Source organism: Myotis daubentonii, chromosome 1 (assembly GCF_963259705.1).
Source record: "Myotis daubentonii chromosome 1, mMyoDau2.1, whole genome shotgun sequence".
Classification (NCBI taxonomy): Eukaryota; Metazoa; Chordata; class Mammalia; order Chiroptera; family Vespertilionidae; genus Myotis; species Myotis daubentonii.
The window spans coordinates 95,628,464-95,644,668 of NC_081840.1; the positions used below are offsets into that span (position 1 = coordinate 95,628,464).

The 16,205-nt window shown below is 41.2% G+C and overlaps 1 protein-coding gene across 1 annotated transcript in view; it reads left to right on the forward strand.

Annotated features, from left to right (window-relative positions):
- Positions 1-16,205, forward strand: part of ITGA8 (integrin subunit alpha 8) — a 196,806-nt gene that overhangs the window by 90,157 nt on the left and 90,444 nt on the right. The window contains exon 13 of the mRNA XM_059711352.1: positions 507-698. Within this exon, the coding sequence (XP_059567335.1) occupies positions 507-698 (192 nt within the window). The remainder of the gene's footprint in view (positions 1-506; positions 699-16,205) is intronic.

The following is a 16,205-nucleotide window of genomic DNA, read 5'->3' on the forward strand; positions in this document are numbered from 1 at the left end:
CGACTAACGAGTTTTTCGAGATATGAGCCGTCTCTCGGCCGATTTATTGCTTTGAGTTGTGAGCTAAAATTCGGGTTACGAGCCAGCTTCAGATACCCCACTGCTAGTTGGTGCAGTGAACGTCACAGTGAACGCCACAACATCAGCCCAGCATCACATGTCTCACTCGTTCACTTTTTGATTTGACATACGAGTAATTTGAGTTATGAGCTCTGTCACGGAACGAATTAAACTCGTAAGACAAGGCCCCACTGTATATAGATGGACTTTTGGGTTTAATGAACACCCCCTTGCTCAAATTAGTCCGTTATATCGAGGTTTTATTGTATTGTACCTTTTAGGTTGAATGGAGAAAAGACAACAAATAACTTACTCTTGCTTCGCTACAACAAATTTCATGGGAAACAAGAAGCCCTTTAGACTGTATGGCACTGCTCTTTGATTGCACTTAATTCTATTTCAAAACATTCTTCTTTATTTAAAAATATGCTCATGTGTCTCTCTAGATGTTGCTATCGGTGCGCCCTTTGCAGGCCAGGATCAAAGAGGCAAAGTGTTCATTTATAACGGGAACAAACATGGCTTGAACACCAAGGCTTCCCAAATTTTGCAAGGAGTGTGGGCATCACAGGCTGTCCCTTCTGGCTTTGGCTACACTTTAAGAGGAGACTCAGACATAGACAAGAATGATTACCCAGGTAAGGTTTTCTTTCTTTTCCCTCGGTAGAGTTCACCTCCGAGAAGAGCCCATTCTCTGGGAAAGGCCTCCTGCGTAAGCAGCTCTTTCAGACAGCGGAGGCCAAGCTTACCCACTGCACAGGTTCTTGGTGTAGGATTCCAGAGTGACTTTCATGAGAATTTGAAGGCAGACAAAACAAACACTCCCTTTCCTGTCAAGAAAAGCAAGATGGCTTTTAAAAAACTGCATTGGACATAAAACTTGCCGACATTGCAACAGCAGTTTTTCTTTGAAACCCTTCAGTAATGTGGTCTCCATTGACAAAGACAGATACCTTTCTAGAGCAATTTATTTTAATCCCATTTTTCCTTTCTGATCTCATATTAATTAACTTATGAACCTCAATGTTTCTGTCATAAAGCTCACGTTTTTAGAGCATAAGTATTTTCCAGCTATATTTTGGGCTTTCCAAAGATAGATTGAATATTTTAAAGTGAAGCAAAATTAACTGGTTTGCAATAGAAACAATAAGCTATCTTTTTTTTTCAATTAGAATTGACATACATTATTATATTATTAACCAGCTTTGATTACCTAATTTATACTGAGGACTCATAGAAATCCATAAAGCAGAGAGCTATCATTCATGTTTTGGGCATGCCATATGAAATTATGGATTGGTCTTAAGAATTGTTTCAGTAATCAGGATTTTTAGCAGAGAACATTAGACTTTTTGGTTTTATGGTTCAGTTTTCGCTTTTATGTTGGTTATGTTAAGATGGTCTCAATAAATACTTATAAGTCATTAATAGTTAACTGACAGCAACTATTTATTAAAGCCTCGTCTCTTTCCACTGCCCCTCCCCTAATTGAGTATTTTCCGTATGTAGTAGAGCTTTTTCTGATTTGGGGCAGCGTTCCAATCACTGACTCGGCTTTCTCTTCCCCTCTGGGATCAGGCAAAAAGGATCCTGCAACATGTTCTTATAAACTCACCAGAAATATTTCATGCCACTAGCATAGACATTATAGTGGGCTCAACATGGATTAGTATTACATTTTATACAAATGTGTATATGAATGCATCCTTCCTACAGCGATTTTAAGAGCATCTTGTTAGATTTATTGTTGTAGGTCATACTATACTAGTCTAATCAATGATGGTTTTTGTTATTTGGGGGGAGGGTCTGACATGTAATATGTTCTATTTTAAATGATTCAAAATTTAGATCCTCTATGTAATTTCTTCCCAAAATATGTCATAGTGATTAATGAAATTCAACTCCTGGGTTGCAATTTTAGACAAACAGTGATTTTAGAAAGTTACTGCTATTCATTAAGCAGTGCCTTACACCAGGTAAAGGAAATAAAAGCAGTGTCCATTAAAGAGCCAGTCCACAGACCTCCTTTGAAGTCTTCTTAAAAAAGTGCTGGGGAGGAGAGAAATAGGAAACAACTTTTCTCTGAAGGAATATTTCCTGCAGTGAAGGGGGGAGAGAAAAGAGTAGCACAGGGAACAGAGAAGCTATTTATTAATTATGTCTTTTTAATCCCATTTTAACAATTATAAAAAGTTCATTTGGGGCCATTTGCTAGATAACACCTTTTTCTACTGAGGCCGATTCAATTTATAGTGACTGATGATGTAAATGCTGTGTATAGCCATCTGTCTGTCAAGTAAATGGTCTTCACTAAGGCAGGGCCAAAGACCACTAAGTTGAATTTTTATCCCTCAAGATAGTCTTGAGGTGTTCAGAGTTCCTCTTAATTAGTAGACTGGTTCTGGTCCCGATTCTGCCTCCTAAAGGGGAATATAGGTGTCTTATGATTTATGATCCTATACCATTTTCCCTGCTACTCATCTTCTCACAAACAGAATGTCACTCAAAAAAGCCTTTTTATGTTGACACCAAGTGCCCGGGGCTCTATCAAGAGGAAAACTGGCTAATAGGCAGGCAACTAGATTCTGTTAACTAGCAGAGCAGATTTGAATTTTGCAGGTATAACTCAGGAATCAGACATGTCACTTCCCTCATTTTTGTATCAATGAATTCCATTTAGCTCTCAAGCCTCCATTTCCACAAAGGCGGAAAACCTTAATCTTGCAGTCACGTCTAGATTCGGACTTAATCTCTTAGCAAGGGAAGGGACGTCAGACTGCCTGGATCCGGCTCCCCAGTCCTCACTGATGAGCTGTGGCAGTGGACAAGTTATTTGATTTCTTGGAGCTTCTATTTTCTTTTCTGGTTTTATGGGGCCAGTAATACCTACTTCACTGGGTTGTGTGCTTGCACTTTCTAGGTATAGAAGGTTTTTTTTTTTATAAAATGTTGTGAAATGGCTTACAATAGAAAAGAGTATCAATCTGATGAACATGAACAAAATCAAAGCTGCTTCACTTTACAGGTATGTTAGGCTGCCCAAGATTTTGAAAACATGCATTCTAGGGTGCTGGAGATGGACGACATAGATTTGAAACTTGACTCCACTGTTTTCCAGCTGTGTACAAGTGAGACAATTTCTTAACCTCTCTGAAATTCAATTTCTTAGTCTGTAAAATAAGCTAATAATATGTTGGTATAAAGGGGAAATTTAATTTTTATATGATGAAATGATGTCAGTATGTTAAAATGAGATTATATAGAACATCTCTATATATAAAACCCTAATATGCAAATAGACTGAACAACGGAACAACTGGTCACTATGACGTGCGCTGACCACCAGGGGGTGCGCGTGGAACATGTCGGGCGTTGGCTGCAGTGGGATGGTGGAGCAGGTGAGCAGGGACGCCAGACCATGGCGGTCGCTGTCACTGGGGCAAGCCTCTGGTGGTTATTGAAAATTCTTTGCTCCCGCGCTCTGCAGTCCCGCCGGGCGCTCGCTCAGCTTGCATCCACTGCTGGCACCCAACGCCGGCCCCCATCACTCAGTGCCTTCAGCGGGTGCGAGCAGTGGCTGCTGGCCCCAATCGCCCCTCAGGGCTTCTCCACCTCCCCCTGCTCCTGAGGGGCAATTGGGGCTGGCAGCCGCCACTCACACCCGCTGCTGGCGCCCCGTCCCTATTGCTTGGCGCTGTCAGTGGGTGTGAGCGGTGGCTGCCGGCCCCGATCGCCCCTCAGGGCTTTTCCACCTCCCCCTGATTCTGAGGGGTGAATGGGGCAGCAGCCGCTGCTGGCACCTTTGATGGTGCTGGCCCCGCTTGCACCCGCTGCTGGTGCCAGTGCCAATAGCTCCACACCATTAGCATGTGGGAATGGCAGCAGTGGGAGCAGGGCCGGTAGCTGACAGGGGACTGGGGGCCACGGTGGGAGGGGCCAGGCAGGGGCATGGAGGATGGGCCAAGACCCACCCCTGTGCCCACTGCAACCTCGTGGCACCCAGTTCCTTTCAAGGTGCACGAATTCAAGCACTGGGCCTCTAATAGTTTAATAAATGGTGACTCTTCAAACAAATTTTAAAACACTATATTTTGGAGGTATTCTTTTTCTTAAGCACACTCATTTATATGATTTTATTTTGCTTATTCAATTTGCATAGTCCCCAGGCTTACTTTATAGTATGATATTTACTTTTCCTGCCCCAGACCCATAAGACTATGAGAGTAAGAGCATAGCTATAGAGACCCTACTGGCTGAAAACCACTCATAATATTCCTGTGGCTGGACCCTCACTAGAGCATTCCCCTAATATCATGAGGTTGCTGCCCAGCTATGAAATGATTCCACCACTCACCCATTCTAAGTGGGAGATGAAGCATAAGGGACTTCTCCCATATCTCACTACTGTGATTTACTGGGTACCAGGAATGAAAAATGCTCTTTCCTCTCCCTTAGCCATTTAGGGGTATTTTTTAAAAAATATATATTTTATTGATTTTTTTACAGAGAGGAAGGCAGAGGGATAGAGAGTTAGAAACATCAATGGGAGAGAAACATTGATCAGCTGCCTCCTGCACACTCCCTACTGGGGATGTGCCCTCATCCAAGGTACATGCCCTTGACCGGAATTGAACCTGGGACCCTTGAGTCCGAAGGCTGACGCTCTATCCACTGAGCCAAACCGGTTAGGGCAAGGGGTATTTTAATTTCTTATAAATTAGGCCCAAATTAAGAAGATAACAATGGCAATTGAAAGGAAGGAACTGACAAAATAGTGTAAGTGTAAAATAGACAAGACTTGGTAATGACTGGCTGGGACGGAAAATAGAGGAGGTGGGGTGGGAAGAAGAGGGGACGTTAAAAGATGACTCTGGAATTTTGATCTGGTGTCCTGAGAAGAGTATAGTATAATGGAAAGACATGAGAGATTTAGTTTTAGAAATATAGAGATTCTATTGTAGATATAATATTTGGAATAATTTTGCTTAACCACTCAGTTTTTTTTTTAGACTTCTAAACAATAAATATTGTCATCGATATGCATACATAAATAAGAATCATAAATATTTTCATTTCTGGTACCAAAATTATTTTTCCTACAAAAAAAATAGATGTGTTCAGGTTTCTACACTGGTGCTCATTGGAAAACTACGGTTGACCAGAGGAGTATCTTGTACACATTGATTGAGTGAAAGCATTTCAGAGAAGAAACAGCTGTGATAGTCAGGAATCCCTAAAATGCAATGATCTAGTCTAATCCTGTTAAACATGATTGCATAACAAGGTCATCTGTTAAATGCACAGTCCAGACATTGTGGGGGTGGAGGAGGGAATTGCTGGTCTTGTTGAGGAACAGAAATCATACAGGCAATAAAAAGCGGAGAAAAACATGGGCTGAATGCCAAGATAATCATTGTCTTGTTCAAGCCTCCAATAGACCATGGTGATATCATGAAGCCATCTCAGACAATTATACAAAATGTAATAAAATGATCCATTTTATGTTTTAATGAGGTGGGTGTGTGTGTGTGTGTGTGTGTGTGTGTGTAAGCAAACAGTCCAGCTAGAGAGAAGCTGCACATGAGAAGAAATAAAAGGGTGGCTTTAACCAAGAGAACAATACATTTTAATCAAACTTTGAGTTCATCAAATTGATGTGAAGTTTAGTTGAACTAAGTTTAAATCTTATAGTCAAGTTTATTTTAGCTTCTCAAACTGCTACCAAATTTTTTATGAAAAGCAAAACATGTTCCTTTTGAGCAAGATTTTCATAATTTCATTATAAACACATTAGAAATTAGAACGTACATTTCTTGTAAAAAGACTTTATAAGTGTAGATTAAATTGAATAAATTAAGTCAACTGAAGGAGTTTTTGGACTTGAGTCCAGCAGTGTCATAAAGAGAAGTAAAGGAGAAACTAAGATGGTGGCATAGGTAAACACTGGGAAATTACTGCCTCCCACAACAACTTCAAAAATACAACAAAAAGACAAAACGGACATCATCCAGAACTACAGGAAGGCTGGCTGAGTGGAAATTCTACAACTAGAAGGAAAGAAAAGCACACTGAGAGCCAGAGGAGGTGCAAAAGTAAAGTGCAGAGGTACGGAGGCTCGAGCGCGCGGGAAGGGGCTGGTACCTGAGGACGCCGCGGTCTTTTTGAATCGGGAGGGAGTCACAAGCTCCCGACTGCTCTGAACTCTGGTTCCAGGAAGTCTCTGGGTACCCAGGACTCATACGGGGAGAAACTGGACTGTCTGGCAGCAGGCAGAACTCTGAACTTGAGGGCGGCTTTCCCTCAGAGGTGCTTGCAGCAATTAAATTACCAGGACACCGAGATGCGCGGCCCCTTAGGGCAGGGCTGAGGATCTGCCATAGCTGCTTGCTCTGCCCTTTGATTCCCCGAGACCCCGCCCCACCCAGGCTGCAGCAGGCAGAGGCTTTTGCATATGAATACCCCAGCCCTTTGCAACCTGAAAATAACCTAACAATTTGCAGCTGGGCCAGACAGACCCAGAACTTCCAAGAGAAGGCCCAAGGCCCCACAGCAGCTTGCATTGCTTCAAAGCTGGGCCTCATCAGGGCACCTCCAAACTCCAAAAAAGGAAGGGGAATCTGCAGTTCTCTTCGTAGCTCCTGCCGGGTAACCTCAGGAAGAGGCTAAATTAGCACCTCCTTAGATCCAAGAGCCAGTGTACCCAGTTGTCAGAGGGGGACCATCTGGATTACAACTCCTCAGATCCATAAGGGACACACTCAGGGGGCAGACTCAGTGAGCACGAAAGCCCCACTGAAGCAAGTCTTGCCCCAGAAGGGTGTCTTCAGCACAGAAGTTCTCCCACTGCAGACACAGCTGATTCTCACTGCCAATTGGCCTGGAGGTCAATTCCTCCCAGTGATCCTACAACAATCAAGGCATAACTACAACTAGACTGTGCAGAAAGCCCACAAGGGGGTGCACCAAGAGTGTCCACCTCAGGTAACTGGGGAGGCTGAGCCACTGGGCCCTACAGGACACCTAGCACACAAAGCCAATCTATCAACACAGGGAAGCATAAAAAATGCGGAGACAAAGAAACAGGTCACAAATTACAGAAATGGAGGAAAGCAAACTACTGGATATAGAGTTCAAAACCAAGTTTATAAGGTTTTTCAAGAATTTTATGGAAACCGCCGATAAATTTAGTGAGACCCTGGAGGATATGAAAAAAGACCAACTAGAAATTAAGCATACACTGACTGAAATAAAGAATAATATACAGAGATCCAACAGCAGACAATAGGATCCCAAGAATCAAGTCAAAGATTTGAAATACAAAGAAACAAAAAATACCCAACCGAAAAAGAAAAAAGAAAAAAGATCCCAAAAATATGAAGATAGTGTAAGGAGCCTCTGGGACAACTTCAAGCGTACCAACATCAGAATTATAGGGGTACCAGAAGAAGAGAGAGGGCAAGATATTGAAAACCTTTTTGAAGAAATAATGACAGAAAACTTCCCCTACCTGGTCAAAGAAATAGACTTACAAGTCCAGGAAGCGTAGAGAACCCCAAACAAAAGTAATCCAAAGAGGACTACACCAAGACACATCATAATTAAAATGCCAAGAGCAAAAGACAAAGAGAGAATCTTAAAAGCAGCAAGAGAAAGACAGTCAGTTACCTACAAGGGAGTACCCATACGACTGTCAGCTGATTTCTCAACAGAAACCATGCAGGCCAGAAGTGAGTGGCAAGAAATATTCAAAGTGATGAATAGCAAGAACCTACAACCAAGAGTACTTTATCCAGCAAAGCTATCATTCAGAATAGAAGGTCAGATAAAGAGCTTCACAGATAAGGAAAAGCTAAAGGAGTTCATCACCACCAAACCAGTATTATATGAAATGCTGAAAGGTATTCTTTAAGAAGAGGAAGAAGAAAAAGGAACTCTTACCATTTGCCATAGCATGGATGGAATTGGAGAGCGGATAAATACCACATGATCTCACTCATTTGTGGAATATAATGAACAACATAAACTGATGAACGAGGACTGATCCAGAGATGGAGAGGCATTGATTGGACTGTCGGGCCTTGGAGGGAAGGTAGGGGAGGGTGGGGGTAAGGGGGAAAGATCAACCAAAGGACTTATATGCAAGCTTATAGACCTAACCAATGGACACGGACAATGGGGGGGTGAGGGCATGAGAGGGGGGGTGGGGGTAACGTGGGGATAAGGACACATATGTAATATCTTAATCAATAAAATATATATATATATATATATATATATATATATATATATATATATATATTAATTAAATAAAAAGAGAAGTAAAACTGAATGGAGAGATGAAAATCAGGTTCTAGATCCAGTTTGCCCAAGACAATCTCTCTGGCCTTACTTTTTCCACCTGAGAGTGACGTGGATGTAGGGGACACTTCTCCAAGGGTTTTTTAAAACTCAAACTTAGATTCTCTAAACCAAGATCGAAACTTACTGTCTCCTCAGATTTCTCCGTAATATTGCATAAATTATTAAGGCTCTATCTTGGTGGGGGATTTAATAAACTTTTTCTTAACTTTTTCTAGAAAATAATTTTAGACTGACAGAAAAATTGCAAAAATAGTAGAGTCCCATAAACCCTCCTGCCAGCTTCCCCTAATATTAACATATACTAGAGGCCCGGTGCATAAAATTTGTGCACTCGGGGGTAGGGGAGAGGGTTTCCCTCAGCCGGGCCTGTGCCCTCTCGCAGTCCAGGAGCCCTTGGGGGATGTCTGACTGACATTAGGCCTAAGCTGTCAGTCGGACATCCCAGAGTTGTCTCAGAGGTGGGAGAGGCTCCTGTCACTGCTGCTGTGCTCACCAGCTATGAGCTCGGCTTCTGCACTGACCAGGGGGCAGCTCCTGCATTGAGCGTCTTCCCCCTGGTCATCAGTGCGCATCATAGAGATTGGTCGTTCTGCCTTTTAGTCAACTTGCATATTAGCCTTTTATTATATAGGACTAGAGGCCCGGTGCACAAAAATTTGTGCACTCAGGGGGGTCCCTCAGCCCAGCCTATGCCCTCTTGCACCCTCAGAGGATGTCCAACTGCTGGCTTAGGCCTGCTCCCTGGGGGATCGGGCCCAAGCTGGCAGTCAGACATCCCTCTGGCAGCCTGGCAGTCCTCGGGGGATGTCCACTTGCCAGCAGGAAGCAGGCCTAAGCTGCAGTCAGACATCCTTAGTGCTGCTGAGGAGGCCGGGAGAGGCTCCCACCACCACCGCTGTACTGGCAACCGTCAGCCTGGCTTGTGGCTGAGCAGAGCTTCCCCTGTGGGAGCGCACTGACCACCAGGGGGCAGCTCTTGCATTGAGCGTCTGCCCCCTGCTGGTCAGTGTGTGTCATAGTGACCAGTCATTCCCAGTCATTCTGCTGTAGGGTCAGTTTGCATATTACCCTTTTATTATATAGGATAGAGGTCTGGTGCATGGGTGGGGGCTGGCTGGTTTGCCCTGAAGGGTGTCCCGGATCAGGGTGGGGGTCCTGCTGGGGTGCCTGGCCAGCCTGGGTGAGGGGCTGATGGCTGTTTGCAGCTGGTCACACCCCCTTGAAGGTGGGGGTCCCCACTGGGGTGCCTGGCCAGCCTGGGTGAGGGCTGATGTTTGTTTGCAGACTGGTCAAGCCCCCCCAAGTGGGGACCCTCACTTTATGGAGGTTTGACTAGCCTGGGTGAGGGGCTGATGGCTGTTTTCAGGCTGGCCACCCCTTTAGGGTGGGGGGTCCCCACTGGGGTGCCTGGCCAGTCTGGGTGAGGGGCTGAGGGCCGTTTTCCAGCTGGCCAAGCCCCCCTGGCAATGGGAGCTCCCAGCCTCTCTTTTTTTTCTTTTTTTAAAATTCTGGGATTTATTTACCTTCTATAATTGAAACCTTGTAGCCTTGATAGGAGCTCAGAGCCGGCCAGGGCAGGCGGGAGGGAAGCCTCCTGCTGGCTCCAGCTCTGTGGCCACCGCCAGCTGAAAGCAGGTATCTGGGGTTTATTTATCTTTTATAATTGAAACTTTGTTGCTTTGAGTGGAGCTCAGAGCTGGGAAGCTTGGATTCCTCCATCATTAGGGCAACCAAGCCTCCTGCATGCTCTAGCTCCGTGGCTGCCAGTTGCCATCTTGGTTGGGTTATTTTGCATAAAGTTGCTCTGATTGGCTGGTGGGTGTGGTTTAAGGCATAGCGAAGGTATGGTCAATTTGCATGTTTGTCTTTTATTAGTGTAGATAACCAGAGTATATTAGTTATTAGCTAATGTATAAACCTATTAGAAATGCTAAGCCCTAACTGGTTTGGCTCAGTGGATAGAGTGTCGGCCTGCAGACTGAGGGGTCCCAGGTTCGATTCCAGTCAAGGGCATGTACCTTGGTTGCAGCCATATCCCCAGTAGGGGATGTATGGGAGGCAGCTGATCGATGTTTCTCTCTCATTGATGTTTCTAACTCTCTATCCCTCTCCCCTCCTCTCTGTAAAAAATCAATAAAATATATTTAAAAAAAAGAAATGCTAATAGAATTTCACCATCTCTCCCACTTGTGTTCTTTTTCTAGTCCAGAATCCAGTCTAGGATCTCACACTGCATTTGGTTGTCATGTGCCCTTAATCTCCTCCAATCTGTGGCAGTCCCTTGATCTTTCCTTGCTGTCATGACTTTGAAGCTTTTGAAAAGTATGGCTAGACATTTGAAGCATGGCCCTGAATTTAGATTTTTCTGATATTTGTTCATGATTATATTGGGGTTATGTATTTTTGGCAAGAAAAACACACAACTGATGCTATGCCCTTCTCAGTGCATCAATCGCTGCAAGTACATGATGTCTACTGTCCTTTTGCACTTTGATATCATCCAGGTTTCCTACTGTAACATTACTATTGTCCCCTTTGTAATAAGTATCTTTAGAAAGATACTATGAGACTATGCAAACTTCCTATTTTTTCTCATTATACCTTTGTACACCAATCTTAGCATCCACTGATGATTCTTCCCTGCAACAATTATTACTGCCTAATTGCCATATTCTATTTCCATTATTCCTTCTACATTTATTAATTGCATTTGTAATGTAAGAAAAATATGTCTCTCCTGTCCATCTATTTATTTATTCAATTTATTATATCTGTATGGAGCTATGGATATTTATTTTATGAGCTATATACAATCCATTGCTATATTCGTTGTTGTTGCATACATTGTCCTATATCTGGCCAGTGGGAATTCCTTCCATTTGGTTTCTATGTTCTTTTAGCATTTCCATCCTCTCATGAGCATTTCCTTACTTTCTTACATGACAGGATACTTTGGGCTCTTCTTGTATTTTCCCTGCCCAGTGTTGGAATCAACCATTCTTTAAAGACCTCTAGTTCCTTTTTTAACAGAATGGCATCTAGAAATCAAGATCTTGATACTGGGAGTTCTCATGCCTGATAGGGTGTGAAGATAAAACTTGTCATGCATTGAATTCTACAGATTACCATGATTCCTTATATTATGGCTATATTTCAAGCCATCAATATTGCTATAAATCAACAAATTACATTTTAAATATTCAATATATATTTTGTAAGTCATTAATTTTACATTTTAGTTATCACTAGCAGGTATTAAGTCAACTTCAATACTATTTAGCTAATGTTGAGAACAGCCACTAACATTCTTCATTTTTAAAGATGATGATGATAGTAGAATACTGATTATATAATGTTGAACAGATTGTGTGTTGGAAACACAATTTACTAACTTATTCAAATGCCTCTCATGTGCCTGGCACTTTTCTAAGTTTTGAAGATATAGCACTGAATTAAACAAAGATCCTGCCTCCTGTGCCTGAGTTCAAGTTCTAGCTGTGACAATGGCTGACCATGTAACTTCACTCAGCCTCCTTAGGCCTCAGTCCTCTGGCGAAATTGATATATAGTGCCTAATAATATTCTCCCTTTTCAAGGGGTGTTATGGATGTTTGATATGTGCAAAGCATGGCTGACCAGTGTGACTCAATGACTGAGCGTCAACCCACGATGTCACGGTTTGTTTCCCAGTCAGGCCATAGGCCCTGGTTGCGTGCACAATCCCCAATGTGGGGTGTACTGGAGGCAGCCAATCAATGATTTTCTCTCATCATTGATGTTTCTACCTCTCCCTTCTTCTCTGAAATCAATAAAAATATTTTAAAAATATGTGCAAAGCAGTTGCACCATGAATAACAATTAGTAACAATCATTAAATATTAGTTATAAATGGCATATTGATGCAATTTAACATAATTCATGCCTTTAAGAAACAGTGCAATCATAGGAATAAAGCATCCAATAGTTAGCTGTAATACAAGACTGTGTAGGAGAAGAGTTTTTGAAAATGAATCTTTATTGTTAAAAGTTTTACATTCTGACAGGTGTGAGATGGCACCTCATTGTCATTTTGATTTGCATCTCTCAGATGATTAGTGACTTTTAGCTTTTTTTTCATATGCTTTTTGGACTTCTGTATGTCCACTTTGGAGAAGTGTCTATTTAGGTGCTTTGGCCATTTTTCAATTGGATTTTTAATCTTCCTTTTGTTAAGTTGTATGAGTTCCCTATAAATTTTGGAGATTAACCCCTTATCGGATCTATCATTGGCAAATATGTTCTCCCATGTAGTAGGCTCTCCTATTATTTTGTTGATGGTTTCTTTTGCTGTGCAGAAGCTTTTTATTTTGTTTATTTTATCCTTAGTTTCCATTGTGCTAGGAGAAGTATCACTAAAAATATTGCTAAGAGAATGTCTGAGATTTTGCTGCCTATGGTTTCTTCTAAGAATTTTATGGTTTCACGTCTTACATTTAAGTTTATTTTTGTGTATGGTGTAAGTTAGTGGTCTAGTTTCAATTTTTTGCATGTATCTGCCCAATTTACCCAACACCACTTATTGAAGAAACTGTTTTGACTCCATGTATGCTCTTGCCTCCTTTGTCAAATATTAATTGTGCATAATGGCTTGTGTCGATTTCTGAGTTCTCTGTGCTATTCCATTGTTTTATATGCCTATTCTTTTGCCAGTATCAGGCTGTTATGATTACAAGTGGCTTTGTAGTATAACTTGATATCTTGTATTGTGATTGCTCCAACTTTATTCTTATTTCTCAAGATTGCTGCAGCTATTTAGGGTCTTTTTTGGTTCTGTATAAATTTTTGGAGTATTGTTCTAGATCTGATAAATATGCCATTGGTATATTAATAGGGATTGCATCAAATCTATAGATTACTTTGGGTAGTATGGACTTTTCAATAACATTGATTCTACCAATACATGAACACGGTATATTCTTCTACCTGTGAATATCTTCCTTTATCTCTTCTTTCAATGTTCTGTAGTTTTCCAAGTACAGGTCTTTTACCTCCTTGGTTAAATTTATTCCTAAGTACTTTAATGTTCTTGTTGCAATGGTAAATGGTATTGTTTCTTAGGTTCCTCTCCCTGAGAGCTCATTATTGGTGTATAAAAATGGCATAGATTTCTGGGTATTAATTTTGTATCCTGCTACATTGCTGAATTCATTTATTAAACCTAGTAGTTTTTTTTTTTTAATGGAGTCTTTAGGGTTTTCTATGTAAAATATCATGTTGTCTGCGAATAATGACAGTTTCACTTCCTCCTTTCCAATTTGGATGCCTTTTATTTCTTCTTGTCTGATTGCTATGGCTAGCACTTCCAGTACTATGTCAAACAGGTGTGGTGAAAGTGGGCATCCCTGTTATGTTCCTGTTCTTGGAAATTGTTTTAGTTTTTGCCCATTTAGTATGATGTTGGCTATAGATTTGTCATATAAGGCTTTTATTATGTTGAGTTATGACCCCTCTGTTCCCACTTTGCTGAGAGTTTTTATCAAAAAAGGGTGTTGGATTTTGTTGAATGCTTTTTCTGCATCAATTGATATAATTGTGTTATTTTTGTCTTGCAATCTGTTAATGTGCTGTATCACATTTACTGGTTTTTGGATATTTACCAGCCTTGCATCCCTAGAATAAATTTCACTTCGTCGTGGTGTATGATCTTTTTAATGTATTCCTGGATCCAATAAGTGTTGGTGAGGATGTAGAGAAAAGGGAACCCTTGTACACTGCTGGTGGGAATGCAAACTGGTTCAGCCTCTGTGGAAAACACTACGGGGTTTCTTAAAAAAAAAAAAAAAAAGAATGGAACTCTTATTTGACCCAGTTATCCCATTTCTAGGAATATGTCCTAAGTGTGTGGGTGGGTGGAAAGAGATCAACCAATGAACTTGAATGCATATATGCATAATTCATGGACACAGACAATAGGATGGTAAAGGCCTGAGGTGGGCTGCAGGGGCAGGCTGCGAGAGGTCAATGGAGGAGAGAGGGGACATATGTAATACTTTCAACAATAAAGATTTTTTAAAAAAGTATTACAGATGTCTCCTTTTCCCCACATTGACCTCCTTCCTCCCCATTCCCATACCCAGGCCTTCACCCTACTATTGTCTGTGTCTGTGGGTTTTGCATATAACTTCTTTGGTTTATATTTTCCCTCCCCTGCCCCTCTTTCTTAAGGTTAAAAAGTAAGGAATGACTGAGAAAGAAAAACAACCTTTCAGCTAAAATGTTCAAAGAAAGTTTCAGTGGTGATATGGAGAAGGCGTTCCAAAAGAAGATAACAGCAAAGACTCAGAGATAGGAAAAGGCAACTTTGGAAGTGATTTGGCCCAAATTGATGGGAGCACAAATGAAGAGAATTAATGAAAGTTAGATTTGGGATAGGTAATAAAGGACGTTGAATAGCGGGTGAAATAATTATTACTTTGTTAGAAAAATTACGGAAAAGAAAATATGTTTTTATATTTCAAAATGACACATAAAGAACTTCTGTCTTTAGCAATGAGCATAATGAGTCTTATGAAAAAGAAACTTGAGATTAGAAGCCGCTATAGTACCCCAGGTGAGAATAGTGCACTGAACCAGGTGAGTGCAACAGTAATGCCAGTGCGTGAAGGTGTTTGGGGATAAACAGCCTCAGGGCCACCTTCAACTCCTGCTGAGGATGAGCTCTGGTGGATAACTAACCAGCCTCCCATCCTTCAGGGAGACAGTTGGGGGCCATTCTGCACACTTCTCAAAAGACCTCACTTTCTATGCCTTCAAACTTGAAACATACCTTTATATTCAGAGGTGTGTTGGTAAATGGTAGATCAGCAGGTTACTTAGTAATATGCATTTAAAGTTCCTCCATTTTTTTTTTTCATGGCCTGATAGCGCACTTGTTTTTAGTGCTGAATAACATTCCATTGTCTGGATGTACCACAGTTTATTGATCCATTCACCTACTGAAGGACATCGTGGTTGTTTTCAAGTTTTGGCCATTTTGAATAAAGCTGGTGTGAACATACATTTTCAACTCCTTTGGGTTATTACTAAGGAGTGAGATTTCTGGGTTGTATGGAAAGATCACATTTCCTTTGTAAGAAAACATCAATCTGTCTTCCAAAGTGGCTGTACCACTTGCATTCCCACAAGCAGTGAATGAGAGTTCTGTTGCTTCGCATGCTCACCAGCATTTGGTGTGGTCAGTGTATTGGATTTGGGCCCACCCTAATAGGGTGAGGTGTCATCTCATTGTTTTAAATTGCATTTCCCTGATGACTTATAATGTGGAGCTTCTTTCCATGTGCTTATTTAACATCTGTAGATATTCTTTGGTGATGTGTCTGTTAAGATCTATGGCCCATTTTTAATGGGGTTGTTTTCTCATTCTTGAACTTTAAGAGTTCTTTGTATATTTTGGATAACATCCTTTGTTAGATGTATTTTTTTGCAAATACTTTCTCCTGGTCTGTGGCTTGTCTTCTCATTCTCTTGACACTCTTTCACAGAAAAGAAATTTTATATTTTAATGTAGTCCAGCTTATGAATTATTTTTTTCATGGCCCATGTCTTGGTGTTATATCTAAAATGTCATTGCCATATCCAAAGTAATCCAGAGTTTGAATTTTTCTCCTATGTTATCTTCTAGGAATTTTATGGTTCTGTGTTTTACATTTACATCAATAAGCCAATTATTTTTGTAAAGATTGTAAGGTCTGTGTCTAGGTTTATTTATGTGTATGTCTTGTAATTTTTTTTTATAGCAAGGCGTG